The sequence below is a fragment of the Macaca nemestrina genome, chromosome 10, assembly GCF_043159975.1.
Source record: "Macaca nemestrina isolate mMacNem1 chromosome 10, mMacNem.hap1, whole genome shotgun sequence".
NCBI classification, from domain to species: Eukaryota; Metazoa; Chordata; class Mammalia; order Primates; family Cercopithecidae; genus Macaca; species Macaca nemestrina.
Window position 1 is genome coordinate 331,253 of NC_092134.1, and position 17,329 is coordinate 348,581.

Sequence of the window (17,329 nt, forward strand, 5' to 3'; positions counted from 1 at the left end):
AGACTCAAAAATGTGGTTGTTTTCCTAGTTTTAGTCAGTTTCTCTCACAGGCTGGCTCCTTGCCTTCCTTTTATTTGAGGGTTGTTGGTTTTTCTGTAGTTTCTAGCACAAGTTTGTATTTTGCTGCAGTTCTCCAAGGCTGAGAAATTTGATTTCTGTAGTGGCAAAAATAGAACATTCTTGTTCCGTGTTAGTTAGGAGCTCCACCTTGACCCAGCCTCACAACAAAAAGCTTATGTATGATGGGGCTTCTTTTTTTTTTTTTTTTTTTTTTTTGAGACGGAGTCTCGCTCTGTCGCCCAGGCTGGAGTGCAGTGGCCGGATCTCAGCTCACTACAAGCTCCGCCTCCCGGGTTTACGCCATTCTCCTGCCTCAGCCTCCCGAGTAGCTGGGACTACAGGCGCCCACCACCTCGCCCGGCTGGTTTTTTGTACTTTTTAGTAGAGATGGGGTTTCACCGGGTTAGCCAGGATGGTCTCGATCTCCTGACCTCGTGATCCGCCCGTCTCGGCCTCCCAAAGTGCTGGGATTACAGGCTTGAGCCACCGCGCCCGGCCGATGAGGCTTCTTGTAAGTGAAACTCAGACACCTGAGAAAGTTAGAAACATGTTCACATGCCTCCTGCTTTTACTTGACGGTGTGCTTGTATGTTTTCCTCTCCTTGCAGACAGTTAGAAAATGCAGAATAGCATGAAGAAAAAGTAAATTTACCCATAATCCCAGAGGGTGTTCTCTTAGCTGTCCCCTTAGACTTTTAGAAAGACTGCACTCTTCACACATTTTTTGATTGTGAGCTTTATTAAATCTTTAGCACTAAGATACTATTCTGCTTTACTGACTTTAAAACTTACTTTTCTAAAATCATTGTAATGATAAGGAAATACTGCAATCAAATAAGATTTAGACACACTTTTTATTCAATAGGTGATTTGTGAAAGAAGCAAAAATAAATCTGTGGAACTGAAGGAGCGGATCAGAGAGTATTTAAAGGGTAAGATGGGGAGTTGGTGCCTGGATCGTGGGATCCGTGGTGGGAAGGGCCTTGGAGTGTTGGGGGAACAGAGCAGAGCTTTGCTTTTCTGAGCTCCCCGGGCGTGTGCCGGCTCCCCTCGGAAGCCTCTTCTCGGGATCATCCTTTCTTCTGAGCTATCCCAGCTCACTTGCCCCCTCTTTTCCTATTATCCCTTCTCTGAAGTCTTGTATCTGTTCCTTGAGCTTTCTGTGAGAGAACTTTTTTGAGGTTGTGTGTCGCTGCCTGTTGCCCGTGGCCTCACCCCTGGATCCACAGGTCTCTCCCACAGCAGCTTCATTGTGATGGCTTCTCTTCAGGTAGAGTCTGCAGTTGACAAAGAACAGCTCAGGGAGAGGCAGGGCCCAGAGCTCCTTGGTTGGGTGGCTGGCCTGGCTTTTGTGTGTCTGCCTGTGTTGGGGTGGGAGTCGTCCCTGGGGTCACTCCCTGGGGTCGCCCCGTCACTCTCCGCCTGTGTTGGGGTGGGGGTCGTCCCTGGGGTCACTCCCTGGGGTCGCCCCGTCACTCTCCGCCTGTGTTGGGGTGGGGGTCGTCCCTGGGGTCACCCCGTCACTCTCTGCCTGTGTTCGGGTGGGGGTCATCCATCCCTGGGGTCACTCCCTGGGGTCACCCCATCACTCTCTGCCTGTGTTGGGGTGGGGGTCGTCCCTGGGGTCACTCCCTGGGGTCGCCCCGTCACTCTCTGCCTGTGTTGGGGTGGGGGTCGTCCCTGGGGTCACCCCGTCACTCTCTGCCTGTGTTGGGGTGGGGGTCATCCATCCCTGGGGTCACTCCCTGGGGTCACCCCATCACTCTCTGCCTGTGTTGGGGTGGGGGTCGTCCCTGGGGTCGCCCCGTCACTCCTTTGGTTCCGAAGCCGCCGCCCTCCTCCTCCTCCTCCTCCGGCTCCTGCCTTGGCTCTGGGATGTTCCCTCCCCACTCGCCTCTGGGAGAGGCTTTACTTTCTGGACCGCCCTCCTGTAGTCAGCAGCTTCCAGTTGGCCCCTGTGCCTCGCGGTTTGTAGGTGCCAGGCGTGTGAAAATGGCTGGTTTCAGAGATGGCTTTTCCCTGCCGTCTTCCTCTGTTTTCGTGAACTTTGGAAGATGACACGTCTAGAAGCACCTCTTCTTTGCTGTCTTAGCTCGAAGTCTGGAGCTTCTGCTTGCTGGTGAGATTGAAGCAGACGCTGAGGTCCTTTCGCCCTCCTGCCTGTTTTTCTCTGTCTCGGATTCCATTCCTGTCTAAAACTCGGTCTCCATTTAAAGCAGGGTCTGCAAATGACTGCTTTTAAAAATAAAATTGTATTGGCACAAAGCTAGACCACCATTTGTACACTGTCCGGGTTCTTTCCCAGCACACAGTGACTTGTGGCCTACTGAGCCTAATTATTTACTGTCTGACCTTGTATGGAAGTGTACCAACCCCACTCTAAGGTATCAAGAGCCTCTGCTTGTCCCCTGATCTCTTCCCATCCTAAGTGTAATTTGTTAATTATACTTCTTCTGCGTGTGTAGCTGTGCACAGGACATGAATCCTGCATGCTGCTAGCTCTGAGAGTTCCTCCTCAGGGCCATTGAGGCCTCGCTCCAGAGGCCCAGCTGGAACTTTTGGAGGCCCTTGGAACACACGGCTGTGTTGCCAGAACATCCTGAAGAACTGAGAGTCTGCTCTGGATTTTCAAACCACGCTGTCAGAAATGCTTTGCAACCCTGACATTAGGCATTGCTTCACGATGGTACTGAGGAAGCACTTCTGTCTGAGAAGTCCTTGCCTATGTGTGATAGTAAAACACTGTTGCCTCTAAGATCTGCCCCAGCAGCTGTTTGCTGAGGAGAAGGCAGCACTGTGAGATCCAAGTTCCTGTGGGCTGAGCTACACAGCACCTCCAGAGTGCCTGCATCTCCTTCCTGGTCCTTCTGAGGCTCGTGCAAAGCCCAGGCATGGTCAGCGTCTGTGGTCATGCTGGGGCCTCGGTCACTAGCTTCACATGCCACAGAGCCTGCTGCAGGGCTGGCTGCGTCCTGCATCCCACCCTTCCCGCCACTCAGAGAGACCCACGCTTGTGTGAAGATGAGGGGCTCTAAAGTGTTATGAGGGACAAATAGGATCAGAAAGCCAGGCACAAAACTGTCCAGAGACCGTGAGTTCCATCTGTAGATAGAAATTGTTAAAAAGGACTCAAATCAATATGCCAAAAAAGGAAACGTTAGTATTTTATGAGTAAATTACAGGTAAATTCTACCGTATACTTACCATGCACCGTATACTGTATATACTATATGTTTTCTTTTCATGTACCACTAAAAGAGGGAAAAAACTGCCATTACCTGTAAAATGCCAACGTACATATGATGCATTCAAATATAAGATATTAAAATGTAAGATAGAGTATTTGAGTTACCCTAATTTTCAGTATGGAAAATTAGTACTCTTGAGTGGAAATTCTTCAGTACCTTCAGTACTCTTGAATGGAAATTACCGTACTTTTTCTTAACTTCCGTTTTAGGTCCAGGGGTGCACATGCAGGTTTGTAGTATCAGTAACTTGCACATCACCGGGGTGTAGGGTGTGGATTATTTCACCAGGTGATCAGTGTAGGTTCAGTCCTCTCCCTCCTCCTCCCTCCCTCCACCCTCAAGCAGGCCCTGCTGACTGTTGTTCCTTCTTTGCGTCCATGTGTCTCAGCGTTTGGCTTCCTCTCATAAGCGAGAGCTGTGTTTGGTTTTGTTGCCTGTGTCAGTTCCCTTAGGGTCACAGCTCCAGCTCCATCCATGTGGCTTCAGAGGACATGATCTTGTTCTTAATATCCCGTGGTCGATACGTACCACATTTTCTTTATCCAGTCGACTGTTGATGGGCATACAGCACTTTTACAATTAGAAAAAAATTAAAAGCATAAAAACTATGATAAGTGCTGGGCACAGTGGCTCATGCCTGTAATCCCAGCACTTTGGGAGGCCGAGGTGGGCGGATCACGAGGTCAGGAGATCGAGACCATCCTGGCTAACATGGTGAAACCTCGTCTCTACTAAAAATAAAAAAAAATTAGCCAGGCGTGGTAGCGGGCGCCTGTAGTCCCAGCTACTCGGGAGGCTGAGGCAGGAGAATGGCGTGAACCAGGGAGGCGGAGCTTGCAGTGAGCCGAGATCACGCCACTGCACTCCAGCCTGGGCGACAGAGCAAGACTCCGTCTCCAAAAAAAAGAAAAAAAAAAAAACAAAAAAAAACTATAATAAGCCTTTAACATAAGAAATTCCCAGGCGTTCCTGAGCAGCGTGACTGACTGTAAAGGAAGCCTCTTGTGTGTTTGAAAGCAGGACGAGGTGGTGTGTGGCCTCCATGCAACCTACAGAACCTCATGACACTATCCTGTGTGACTTTATTGCACTGTCCCATGGGACCTGAGGACACTACTTTTCCTTGTGCTTTCCATACTTCACATCCAAGTGCCGTGTGATGCCAGATCTGTTGAGAGATGCGTATTCAGTGATGCAAACTGTAAACTACAACAGAGGCAGGACTGAGAAGCGAGGAGGCCGGGCATGGCGGCCCACACCTGTGATAAAATACCACAGAGGCAGAATTGAGAAGCAAGGAGGCCAGGCACGGCGGCCCACACCTGTAATCCCAGAACTTTTGGAGGTGGAGGTGGGATGATCGCTTGCATCCAGGCATTCGAGACCAGCCTGGGCAACAGAGCAAGACCCCATCTCTACAAAAAGTAAAAGATTAGCCAGGTGTGGTGGCGCCTGTTGTCCCAGCCACTCAGGAGTATGAGGTGGGAGGATCACTTGAGCCTGGGAGTTGGAGGCTGCGTAAGCCATGATCATACCACAGCACTCCTGCCTGGGTGACGGAGTGAGACTGTCTGAAACTAAGAGGGGAAAAGAGAGAAGGAATAAAATAAAACTTTTTTTTTTGTTTTTTGAAACAGATTCTCACTCTGTCGCTCAGGCTGGTGTGTAGTGGCGTGATCTCGGCTCACTGCAACTTCCACCTCCTGAGTTCAAGTGATTCTCTTGTCTCAGCCTCCTGAGTAGCTGGAATTACAGGCGTGTGCCACCACACCCAGCTAATTTTTGTATTTTTAGTAGAGATGGGGTTTCATCATGTTGGCCAGGCTGGTCTTGAACTCCTGACCTCAAGTGATCCGTGCACCTCAGCCTCCCAAAGTGGTGGGATTACAGGCGTGAACCACCGCACCTGGCTGGAATGAAATATAACTTATTTTTAAAATGTATTAAGCGCCTATTGTGTGCTAATCTTATTCATTCAGGTCTGACCCCTCAGTCCTTTAACTACCTGGGGCTTCCTTTTCTTTTCTTTCTTGTAGCAGTGGAGGAAAGTGAGGCTGGTTAAGTGAAGTGAGCTCTGAGACCTCGTGTGACTTTGTTTCCATTGCATCCATTTGCATTAAGTGAAGGGAGCTCTGGCGCAAACCAGCCTCTGCCCTGTCCATTGGATCCATTTGCAGAGGCCTTGGCAAGGGCTTGTGTGACCCCCGTGCTGATCACCAGACCTGACCTGCGGAGGGGGCAGAAGCCTGCAGCCAGTGCTTGTCTCTTCCCTCAGGTCACTACTACGTGCCTCTCCTGAGAGCAGAAGACACTTCTTCTCCAGTCATTGGGGAGCTGTGGTCCCCAGACCAGACGGCTGAGGCCTCTCACGTCAGCCGCCATGGAGGCAGCCCCCGAGACCCAGTGCTGACCCTGAGAGCCTTCGCGGGGCCCCTGAGTCCGGCCAAGGTGAGCTGCTGTCGAAGCTTCTGGAAGCGGTGCCTGGCTGTCCCTATGCTGCAGTTCTGAGTGTTCCAGCCTTGGCCTGTGCGTAGTCTCGGGCCACGTCCTGTGGAGCCCAGGGCTGTCCTCATCTCAAATCGTCCACCAGTGAGTGGTGGTGAGAACACCGGCCAGAGAAATGTGTGTTCTTGGCTCTGTGGCTTGCTCACCAGGGCCGGTGTGCTGGGAGCCACACGTCTCAACAAAGCAGATATTCCCTGGGCCAGCCGCATCCTGTGCGCGCGTCGCCCTGTTCTTTCTGTGTCGACGGCCCATCTCAGGGCACCTTGCTGGTGTAGCGAGGCTGCCCGTTGTGACTAGGAAAGCTCCATCTGCACGTCCACCTGACCACGTTTCCCCATGGCTGCAGCCCCCACTGGCTTCCTCTCAGACGAAATGCTCCAGGCCAGTCCCTCTCCTGGAAGCCTCAGCCCCCGGGTTCATCCCCGATGTTCCGAGAAATCCTTGATGATGGTGTTGGTGGGCCAAAGGTTGTACACGTTTTTTTATTTATAATTGACAATTCAATTCTTTCTCCTATTGAAATATTTCACATACTGACTTGTACATATAATCCTGTCCTGAAAACTTTCTAAATAAGTTATGATGAAAATGGCTCCAGGCCGGGCGCGGTGGCTCACGCCTGTAATCCCAGCAGGTGGGCGGACCACGAGGTCAGGAGATGGAGACCATCCTGGCTAACACGGTGAAACCCCGTCTCTACTAAAAAATACAAAACGTTAGCCAGGCATGGTGGTGGGCACCTGTGGTCCCAGCTACTCAGGAGGCTGAGGCAGGAGAATGGCGGGAACCCGGGAGGCGGAGCTTGCAGCGAGCCGAGATCACACCACTGCCCTCCAGCCTGGGCAACAGAGCGAGACTCTGTCTCAAAAGAAAAAAAAAATGGCTCCAAAATTAGGTGGTATCAGGTAGGATTAGGTCAGATCCATAAAGCATAAAGCCCTAGGAAGAGTGACTAAGAAAGATCAACGCTGGTTTCTTCTCCTGCGATGGGAGCAGTGTTAGATGTGTGTCGGTGTGGCAGCTCCAAGCTGTCTGCTGTCCTCAGGGTGAGGCCTCACGCTCGGGCCCTCCTGGTTCTGAACCTCACAGCCCAGACTGGGCTGCAAGAAAGGAGATTGCCTCCCCTCCCCCAGGTCAGAGTGCAGCCATGCGGCCACTCAGCCATGCCACAGGTGGGCATGTGGCCCAGGGATCTGCTAGTGAAGGGGAGAGAAGGAGGGGCGTCAGGAGACAGGCAGCTGCTGCGATTTCCCCAGATGAGGGGCGTGGTGCCTGGCACGGCTCAGTACATTTTTTTTTCTTCATAGGCAGAAGATTTTCGCAAACTCTGGAAAACTCCACCTCGAGAGAAAGCAGGCTTCCTTCACCACGTCAAGAAATCCGACCCAGAAAGAGGCTTTGAGAGAGTGGGAAGGTACCGAAAGGCTGAGCCGTGGCACCGTGGAGCACGCAGTTGGTCGTGTTTTCATTAATGACGGAAAATCAAGTCACAGCTTCTAAGTACCAATTGCCAGGAAGCCTTTACTGGGAGACTTGGTTCTTTTCATGAAGGTCTAATTCCTTGTGGATGTTGGACACGCTGCAGTTGTTGTTGCAGAATTCTAGCTTAAGCCAGTTCCATCCCACACCTGGGGGATGTCTGCAGTGCCTTCTTTCCTTTTCTAGTTGGAGTTCTTTATTGATTCTGGGACATGTTTCTAAGGAGCCTTAATATTTTATAGAAGGTACCGCATAATGGTATGGATTCCTTGGGGAAAAGAAGTGCACAGCCACAAAGCTAAGTTGTGTTGTAATCAAATAAAGCTTCGTGGTATTGTTTAGAATATTTTTGCAAAATACGTGCCCGTTGTCAGGTGTACAAGTGGAACCCAGAAGGACCTCCAGGCTTTCGTGTGCCGTGACTAGAACCACGGGCAAGGTCACAGGGCTGTTCCGTGGTCATGAACACGTCCGTCTGTGGGAGCTGAACTGTGTGACCTGGGTTGCTGGCGTGAGGGTCTGTCGGGCTGAGGCCTCCTTCCTTCCCGCGGCCGGTTCACAGCTCATGAGAGCTCTGCCGGGTCCTGCTTACCCTGAGGAGGAGGAGTGCGGTTTCAGAAAATGCGAAGTGTGATTTTAGCCGCCAGTTAAGGATAAAGTAAAGTTATAGCCATGATTGCAGACATTGCTCTGGTACTTGAAGCTTTAGTGGCTTTTTTCTGTGTAGTTCTGAGTATTTTTTCTGTTGTCGTAACTGGTGAATTGTGTTTTATTTCTTACAGAGAGCTAGCTCATGAGCTGGGCTATCCCTGGGTTGAATACTGGGAATTTCTGGGCTGTTTTGTTGATCTGTCTTCCCAGGAAGGCCTGCAAAGACTAGAAGAATATCTCACACAGCAGGAAATAGGCAAAAAGGCTCAACAAGAAACAGGAGAAAGGGAAGCCTCCTGCCGAGATAAAGCCACCATGTCTGGTAAGCTCCTGCAGGCGTGGCCGTGGCAGCTGGGACGGGTCCCCCTGTGGCCGGGGTCTAAACACGTGCAGACGTGGCCATGGCAGCTGGGACGGGTCCCCCTGTGGCCGGCGTCTAAACACGTGCAAACGTGGCCGTGGCAGCTGGGACGGGTCCCCCTGTGGCCGGGGTCTAAACACGTGCAGACGTGGCCGTGGCAGCTGGGACGGGTCCCCCTGTGGCCGGGGTCTAAACACGTGCAGACGTGGCCGTGGCAGCTGGGACGGGCCCCCCGTGGCTGGGGTCTAAACACGTGCAGACGTGGCCGTGGCAGCTGGGACGGGTCCCCCTGTGGCCGGGGTCTAAACGTGCAGGTGCAGCCGTGGCAGCTGGGATGGGTCCCCCTTTGGCCGGGGTCTAAACACGTGCAGACGTGGCCGTGGCAGCTGGGACGGGTCCCCCTGTGGCCAGGGTCTAAACACGTGCAGACGTGGCCATGGCAGCTGGGACGGGCCCCCCGTGGCTGGGGTCTAAACACGTGCAGATGTGGCCATGGCAGCTGGGACGGGTCCCCCTGTGGCCGGGGTCTAAGCACGTGCAGACGTGGCCGTGGCAGCTGGGACGGGCCCCCCGTGGCCGGGGTCTGACAGGATACACACATCTGTTTCTCATTTCTGTCGGTGTTTTTAATGTAGAGGTCTGTCTGCTACTTTCCTTTAGGTTAATGTTTTTTGAGACGGAATCTTGCTTTGTCACTGAGGCTGGAGTGCAGTGGCACAATCTTGGCTTACTGCAAGCTCCACCTCCTGGGTTCAAGCGATTCTTCTGCTTCAGCCTCCTGAGTAGCTGGGACTATAGGCGCCTGCCACCACACCCGGCTAATTTTCGTATTTTGTTTTAGTAGAGACAGGGTTTCACCATATTGACCAGGCTGGTCTTGAACTCCTGACCTCGGCCTCCCAGAGTGCTGGGAAGGTTAATGTTAAATGGGGTGTGTGTTGGGGAGGATATTTGAAAAATAATGACATCGCTTTCAGCAGTATTGCTATTTCTGCTTGTTTTTTCATTACCTAAAATCTAATATGTTTCATTCTGTGCCATTTTTTCAAAACTCATAATAGCTGAACTCCACTGGCTGAGACTATGATATTTTAGATTTGGCATATTTTCAGGAAAAAGACAAAGAGGAGTGCACACCAGAATACCGGTGCATATCAGACACCGGGATGCAAAGCGCTTCACGCGGTGCATATCAGACACCGGGACGCAAAGCGCTTCACGCAGTGCATTTCAGACACCGGGACGCAAAGCGCTTCACGCGGTGCATTTCAGACACCGGGACGCAAAGCGCTTCACGCGGTGCATTTCAGACACCGGGACGCTAAGCGCTTCACGCGGTGCATTTCAGACACCGGGACGCTAAGCGCTTCACGCGGTGCATATCAGACACCGGGACGCACGCGGTGCATTTCAGACACCGGGACGCTAAGCGCTTCACGTGGTGCATTTCAGACACCGGGATGCAAAGTGCTTCCAAAGCACGGATGCAGTGAATGGAAAGATCATGATGGAAGAGGTTAATCTACACAAAATCTAAAAGTGATTCATAAAAACATCAATGATGGCCAGGTGCGGCGGCTCACGCCTGTAATCCCAGCACTTTGGGAGGCCGAGGTGGGTGGATTCCTGAAGCCCAGGAGTTCGAAAGCAGCCTGAGCAACATAGTGAGACTCCGTCTCTATTTTTTAAAAAAACAAATTTACTAATAGAGATTTGAATCTGCTAAAAAAGCAGATATACAGTTTAAACTGTGTGAGTGTGTGAGTGTGCATGTGAAAGAGAGTGTGTGAGAGTGTGTGAGTGTGAGAGTGTGTGAGTGTGTGTGAGAGCGCGTGTGAGAGTGTGTGTGTGTGTGAGAGCGTGTGTGTGTGTGAGTGTGTGTGTGTGTGTGTGTGTGAGTGTGTGTGTGTGAGAGTGTGTGAGTGTGTGTGTGTGTGAGAGTGTGTGTGTGTGTGTGTGAGTGTGAATGTGTAAGGTCAGAATAGAGCCATTAGCCCACAAGACACTTCATTTATAAAACAAACTCCCTGGAATGATAGAAAATGAAAATGACTGACATACATTAAACTAAGAAGCAATGAATCTTGGAAAGTCACCTGTGACTCTCAACCATAGAACTAGAGGGAAGTCAGTGCAGTGGTTATACGGGAAGCACTGAAATCTGACCTTGCTGTGCTGTAGCTGACGGTGGCACAGAACTCCCTTCTATGAAGTGGCCTCACTTCCTGTGTTGTCTTGGGACTATGTACATTTTAATTAATAACTATTACATAAAGTTGACTCATTCCTAAGGAGCACGAGCCACAGTTCAAGTGTTCTGGACCCCCTTGTGGCCAGGGTCGTCATCGTGAACACCAAATGGGACATTTCTGTTGCCTGTCGGACAGGGCTGCGCCCAGGAGCTCTTCCATGTTGTCTTCACAGCTAAAGCGCAGCAGTGCTGCTTCATGGAGTTGTTCTGCACAATCTTCTGGGATCCTGTGGGGCTCTGTGACACTCGGAGCCCCTGGGGTTGCAGTAGATCAGAGCTGGAGTGAGGGCTGGAGGGCAGCTGGGGGTGCAGGGCAGTCATCTCACCCATCACCTGGGCGGCTCTTGGCCTTTCATTTCCCTTCCTTTGAAAGAAAAGAAGTCAGCCTGGCAGCTTTTTTTTTTCCTCCTTCCCTGAAGTAGGGTCTCACTCTGTGGCACAGGCTGGGGCATCACAGCCCACTGCAGCCTCCACCTCCTGGGCTCAAGCGATCCTCCCACTCGAGCCTCCCAAATAGCTGAGACTACAGGTGAGTGCCACCATGGCAGCTAATTTTTCTATAGAGAACGGGGTTTCGCTATGTTGCCCAGGCAGTCTTGAACTCCTGGGGTCCAGCGACCCCCCTGCCGTGGCCTCCCAGAATGCCGGGATTGCAGGTGTGAGCTTCCGCGCCTGGCCCAGCAGCCTGATTGCATCTGCAGGGTCCTGTTTGCCCTTTCCCGGGGAGTCGTGTGGGTGGTTTTCCATTGTGAAATCTGATGAGTAGGATTTGAATGTAAGAGTTGTGGTTGCTGGGGTCATGGCGGTTGGTCACGGACGGAGCGGAGCAGCTCCATGGCTTCCTGTCATTCTTGTCACTGAAGTGCTCCTTGTCCTCCTCACAGGCAGCAACTCCATTTCTGTGAGGGCGTTTCTAGATGAAGATGACATGAGCTTGGAAGAAATAAAAAATCGGCAAAATGCAGCTCGAAATAACAGCCCGCCCACAGTTGGTGCTTTTGGATACGCGAGGTGTAGCATCTTCCCCTTGGAGCAGGAGGCAGACCTCATAGAAGCCGCCGAGCCAGGCGGTCCACACAGCAGCAGAAATGGGCTCTGCCATCCTCTGAGTCACAGCAGGACCCTGGTGGGCAAGAGACCAAAGGCGCCCCGTGGGGAGGAAGCCCATCTGCCACCTGTCTCGGATTTGACTGTTGAGTTTGATAAACTGAATTTGCAAAATGTAGGAAGTAGCGTTTCTAAGACACCAGATGAAAATACGAAAACTAAAGATAAGATCCTGACTTCAAGAATCGATGCAGTAGAAAGAGACTTGTTAGAGCCTCCTCCTCCCACAGACCAACTCGGGACCGGCCGCAGGAGGACGGAAAGCGAAATGTCAGCCAGGATCGCTAAAATGTCCTTGAGTCCCAGCAGCCCCGGGCACGAGGGTCAGCTGGAGGTCACGAGGGAACCGGCCAGGCGGCTTTTCCTTTTTGGGTAGGCTTGTGTTGCCCTGTGCACGCCTGCGGTGCTGTTTCCGAACCCGCTCCTTTCCCACTCACGCTTGCTTGCTTTCTGTTTTTGAGATGGAGTCTCGCTGTGTCGCCCAGGCTGGAGTGCAGTGGCGTGATATCGGTTCACTGTAACCTCCACCTCCTGGGTTCAAGTGATTCTCCTGCCTCAGCCTCCCGAGTAGCTGGGACTACAGGTGCCTGCCACCGCGCCTGGCTGATTTTTCTTTTTTTTCTTTTTTTTTTTTTTTTGAGACAGAGTCTCGCTCTGTCGCCCAGGCTGGAGTGCAGTGGCCGCATCTCGGCTCACTGCAAGCTCCGCCTCCCGGGTTTACGCCATTCTTCTGCCTCAGCCTCCTGAGTAGCTGGGACTACAGGTGCCCGCCACCTCGCCTGGCTAGTTTTTTGTATTTTTTTAGTAGAGACGGGGTTTCACTGTGTTAGCCAGGATGGTCTCGATCTCCTGACCTCGTGATCCGCCCGTCTTGGCCTCCCAAAGTGCTGGGATTACAGGCTTGAGCCACCGCGCCCGGCCTGATTTTTCTATTTTTAGTAGAGACGGGGTTTCGCCATGTTGGCCAGGCTGGTCTCGAACTCCTGACCCCGCGATCCACCTGCCTCGGCCTTCCAAAGTGCTGGGATTACAGGCGGGAGCCACCGCGCCGACCCCCACACAAGCTTTCGTGTGGACTCGCCATGTGCTTTCAGTTCCTGTCTCTGAGTCTAGCTTCTAGACGTTCTTTCTGGGTCTTCTTCTGGTTGGACTGTGGGTGATCCTAGTGTTTGCTGTTATTTGCTAGGGATGTGCCTGCCACTGGTGTGAATGATCTCTTCTAAGAATTAAATTCTTTTAGGAAGAAAAGCCATCTTGGGGTCAGTCTCAGTCTAACAGGATAAATGTCCCTAACCTTCTGGTACTGAGCACTGAGGGTGCAAATATGCAAAACTGCATTTTAACAGTGGTGGAGGCCGGGCGCGGTGGCTGTAGCCTGTAATCCCAGCACTTTAGGAGGCCGTGGTGGGTGGATCATGAGGTCAGGAGTTCAAGACCAGCCTGGCCAAGATGGCCAAACTCTATCTCTACTAAAAATACAAAAAATTAGCCGGGGGTGGTGGCGGGCGCCTGTAGTCCCAATTACTTGGGAGGCTGAGGCAGAGAATAGTGTAAACCTGGGAGGCGGAGCTTGCAGTGAGCCGAGATGGAGCCACTGCACTCCAGCCTGGGCAACAGAGCGAGACTCCGTCTCAAAATAAAAAAAAAAAGTAGTGCTATTTTAGAGGTCTTCATGTTTTTACCAAAGATGTTTTTGCTTCTTGTATTGTGGTTTCTAGAGAGGAGCCGTCAAAACTCGATCAGGATGTTTTGGCTGCTCTTGAGTGTGCAGATGTCGACCCCCATCAGTTCCCAGCCGTGCACAGATGGAAGACTGCTGTCCTGTGCTACTCACCCTCGGACAGACAGAGGTACATGGGCCCCAGACAGCCTGTTATCCGCAGGGCAGCTGTTGGAAGCTGGCTTCTGCAGGGTCCAGTTCCAGTTCATGCGGAAGTATCAGTGGCTCTTCCTAACGCCGGCAGGCCCGTCAGCCAGGCTGTGGGTTTGGGTGTTGTGGCTCTGCACACAGGACAGATCTCCAGTTGGGTAGAAAAGCCGAACGGGTCAGCTGCTGACAAGCTGAGGGCTAGAGGGGTGGAAGCAGCAGGGTTTCTACTCAGATCACACAGGATTCTCCTGGAAACCCCCATGAGCTTGACTCTCCCAGTTGGTGCCAGGGTTCAGCAGTGCCTCTTCTCCGCCCGGGCGCATGTGCCCGCGGTGCCAGGGTTCAGCAGTGCCTCTCTGCCCGGGCGCGTGTGCCCATGGTGCCAGGGTTCAGCAGTGCCTCTCCTCACCCTGAGCGTGTGTGCTCACGGTGCCAGGGTTCAGCAGTGCCTCTCTGCCCGGGCACGTGTGCCCACGGTGCCAGGGTTCAGCAGTGCCTCTCCTCACCCTGAGCGTGTGTGCCCGCGGTGCCAGGGTTCAGCAGTGCCTCTCCTCCTCCTCTTCGCCCGGGCCCATGGGCCCGCGGTGCCAGGGTTCAGCAGTGCCTCTCCTCTGCCCGGGCGTGTGTGCCCACGGTGCCACGGTTCAGCAGTGCCTCTCCTCTGCCCGGGCGTGTGTGCCCACGGTGCCACGGTTCAGCAGTGCCTCTCCTCTGCCCGGGCGTGTGTGCCCACGGTGCCAGGGTTCAGCAGTGCCTCTCCTTTGCCCGGGCGTGTGTGCCCAAGGTGCCACGGTTCAGCAGTGCCTCTCCTCTGCCTGGGTGCATGTGCCCTTGGTGCCAGGGTTCAGCAGTGCCTCTCCTCCCCCGAGCATGTGTGCCCACGGTGCCAGGGTTCAGCAGTGCCTCTCCTTTGCCCGGGCGTGTGTGCCCACGGTGCCAGGGTTCAGCAGTGCCTCTCCTCTGCCCGGGCGTGTGTGCCCACGGTGCCAGGGTTCAGCAGTGCCTCTCCTCTGCCCGGGCACATGTGCCCGCGGTCCCAGGGTTCAGCAGTGCCTCTCCTCCCCCTGAGCGTGTGTGCCCACGGTGCCAGGGTTCAGCAGTGCCTCTCTGCCCGGGCGTGTGTGCCCACGGGGCCAGGGTTCAGCAGTGCCTCTCTGCCCGGGTGTGTGTGCCCACGGTGCCAGGGTTCAGCAGTGCCTCTCTGCCCGGGCGCGTGTGCGTGAGTCCTGGGCCATTATTTTCCCACTCTCGCTGTTCATCTCCCGGCCTGCCCGTCTGCTAACAGTTCTTTCTTGCTTTCCGCAGTTGGCCCAGTCCCGCGGTGAAAGGAAAGTTCAAGTCTCGGCTGCCAGATCTCAGTGGCCCTCACAGCTACAGTCCGGGGAGAAACAGTGCAGCTGGGAGCAACCCCGGAAAGCCGGGCCCAGGCAGTCCTGGGCGCTACAGCCCCGCACACGGGAACCAGCTCCGCAGGATGGCGCGCCTGGCTGAGCTTGCCGCCCTGTAGGCTTAGCACTGGGCTCTCCGTTGGTTCTTCAGTTTTAAAGAAGGAAGGATCATATGTTTGTTGCTAAACTGTCACAAAGGAATATATTCTGATTAAATTATTATTAATCCTCACTTTGAGGGTGTGAGAATTTTAGATTAAATGTTTTATATAAAACTTAGATTTCTGATATTTTGGAAGTTAGAAGTTAATGAAAGCAAACTCAGATACCAATTTTCTGGAAAATGTCCATGTGGTAGTGGTGGACTTTTTAGGTGGCAATTTCTAGGTCTGAAATGTAGCAGAGGAAAGGGTGCTGAGGCAGTTGCAGGCAGGCAGCCAGGTACTCACCACAGCATCCAACAAACGCTGTGGACAAGGAAGGACTTGGCGGAGGCGTGAGCACTGATGTCCCCGCGCTGCCTGCGCTCACCAAGATGAATTGTTTGTCGCCTTGTCTTTTCCTGGGCTGGGGCAGGGGGTGGCATGATGCTGGCAGAGTCCCTGTGAGTTCGCTCGTGGGTCTCATGGTTCAGACAGAGTGAGGTGGACGGCTGGGATCAGGGAGCCCGGAGTGCGCCTCAGACTCGCAGCAACTGTTATAATTTGGGTTGTTCGGAATATTTAAATTACTGATCGGAAGATAAAAGTAGCTTTTCTCTGTGGGAAGTCTTGCAGCCCGTAGGAGCGGTGTCAGGAGCCACGCAGAGCTCAGCAGCAGTGGAGCCAAGGTGTTCCCTGTTTCCTCAGCATGCGAGCCTTCACTGCCTGCTTTGTTCAGGTGCCAGTGTAGCAGTAATACAATCTGTAATTGTTCTGTTTTGAAGTTTATTCTGAGGCTTTTTTGAGCATAAATGATTATACGATAAAGTTACCCTTTATTTTGGAACTCATTTCAGTGGGGATCTCCTTTATAAAGAGTGTTGCGTTCAGAGGTTTAAGTCCCATTTGGGTTCCTTGCCGTGTTGATTGTAGCCTTCACCTTGGCTTGAATGAAGGTCTGTGGTCAGAATGTGTGAGGAGCTGCCTAGGTGCTCAGGAGGTACTAACTGGAGGTCGGTTTCTTCCTGGGTGTTACGGGCACCTGCTCACACAGTTGTTACTCTGAACATTTCCAGTGTTTCATCCAAAATGAAAACCCACCAATGCTTTTGCTAACTTCAGTGCCTTTTATAAAAATCATTTTTAAATTTCCTGAACTTGCTTTTTGAGAATATAGTGATAGTAAGTAGATACAAGATTGTTTTTGTTTGTAAAAATTCTGAATTGAAACTTTGTTCAAAAAAAAAAGGCTTATTTCTTTCATATGACGATATCGGTGAGGAATATTGGAATCAAGATTTAAATGTTAAAATCTGATTTTGTTACACAGGGTGTCTTCGTTTGTTTTGTAGCAGACAAGACCTAGACACCAGACAGATAACACGTGCTCTTCTAAGCAGCAGCATTTTAAAAGGCATCTTGGTTCTCAAAAGAAATCAGAATATGGATATTCATAGTGATGATCTGTTTTCTCTAAAATCTTACCATATTGTCTGTATATGGTTGTAAATTCAAATAGAAAGTAAAAGATTTTGGCCCTGATTTTGTATATAGGCCACTGCTCCTGATTTCCCAGGTCTTAGGCCGCCTTTGACTGTTTCTCCGTTTGTTTGTGGGAGGCGATTCCAGACCCAACGAAGGCATTCTCGTGTCCCCCAGGGGGCTTTATGTCCTTCACAAAACACTTAATGAAATGCATTACTTCAGAACCACGTGGTAATAATTCTAAGCTTCTGGAAAGATCCCTCACCTGAGCCCAGGCACACGGCACTGTTTTGGTGGCACGGCTGTCAGCCTGGGCGCCCTCAGATTCGCTTGCTGGTTTTAGGCCCCTTTCTGGACTAAGTTGTGAAAGACTTTCTGGCGTCCGTTAAAGGAGCACAGATTTTCTTGTTGCTCTTGGCAGTGGGAACCTTGGTGACATTAACGGTTGCTGTGGTGGCTTTGGTTGGAAAGTGCCCTGCTTCAGCCTGGTGGCAGCTGTGAGGAAGGCGCCCGGGGAGTCTGCTGCTCGTTTCTGGGGTAAAAGCAGCCATGGTGCTGCATACCAGCCGTGGGCGTGCCAGCGGCGCCATGGCAGGGACCACAGCTGGGTCCTCCAGAGTCGTCTGGATGTTTCCAGAAACCTGCAGAGCTTTTCCAGGAAGGGCTGATGGCAGAACCCTGGTTGGGGCCTGGCCGTGCATGCAGGGCGCAGGCGTCTGCTTGTCGTGGTTGGAAACCCTGTGACTGCTCCAGCTGCAGATTGCCCTGCCAATGCTCCTTCCTC

General features: G+C 52.3%; 1 protein-coding gene across 4 annotated transcripts in view; it reads left to right on the forward strand.

The window, feature by feature from the left end:
- The window catches only part of LOC105490571 (ankyrin repeat and LEM domain containing 2), a 38,976-nt gene extending 23,824 nt beyond the window's left edge, over positions 1–15,152 (forward strand). For all 4 annotated transcript variants that reach the window (XM_011756329.2, XM_011756330.2, XM_071070727.1 and 1 more), the window contains exons 7-13: positions 926–992; positions 5,584–5,756; positions 7,121–7,227; positions 8,075–8,265; positions 11,440–12,034; positions 13,381–13,512; positions 14,838–15,152. In XM_011756329.2, coding sequence (XP_011754631.2) covers positions 926–992; positions 5,584–5,756; positions 7,121–7,227; positions 8,075–8,265; positions 11,440–12,034; positions 13,381–13,512; positions 14,838–15,039 — 1,467 coding nt within the window. In that variant the 3' untranslated portion in view covers positions 15,040–15,152. The remainder of the gene's footprint in view (positions 1–925; positions 993–5,583; positions 5,757–7,120; positions 7,228–8,074; positions 8,266–11,439; positions 12,035–13,380; positions 13,513–14,837) is intronic.
- Positions 15,153–17,329: the final 2,177 nt, after the last annotated feature.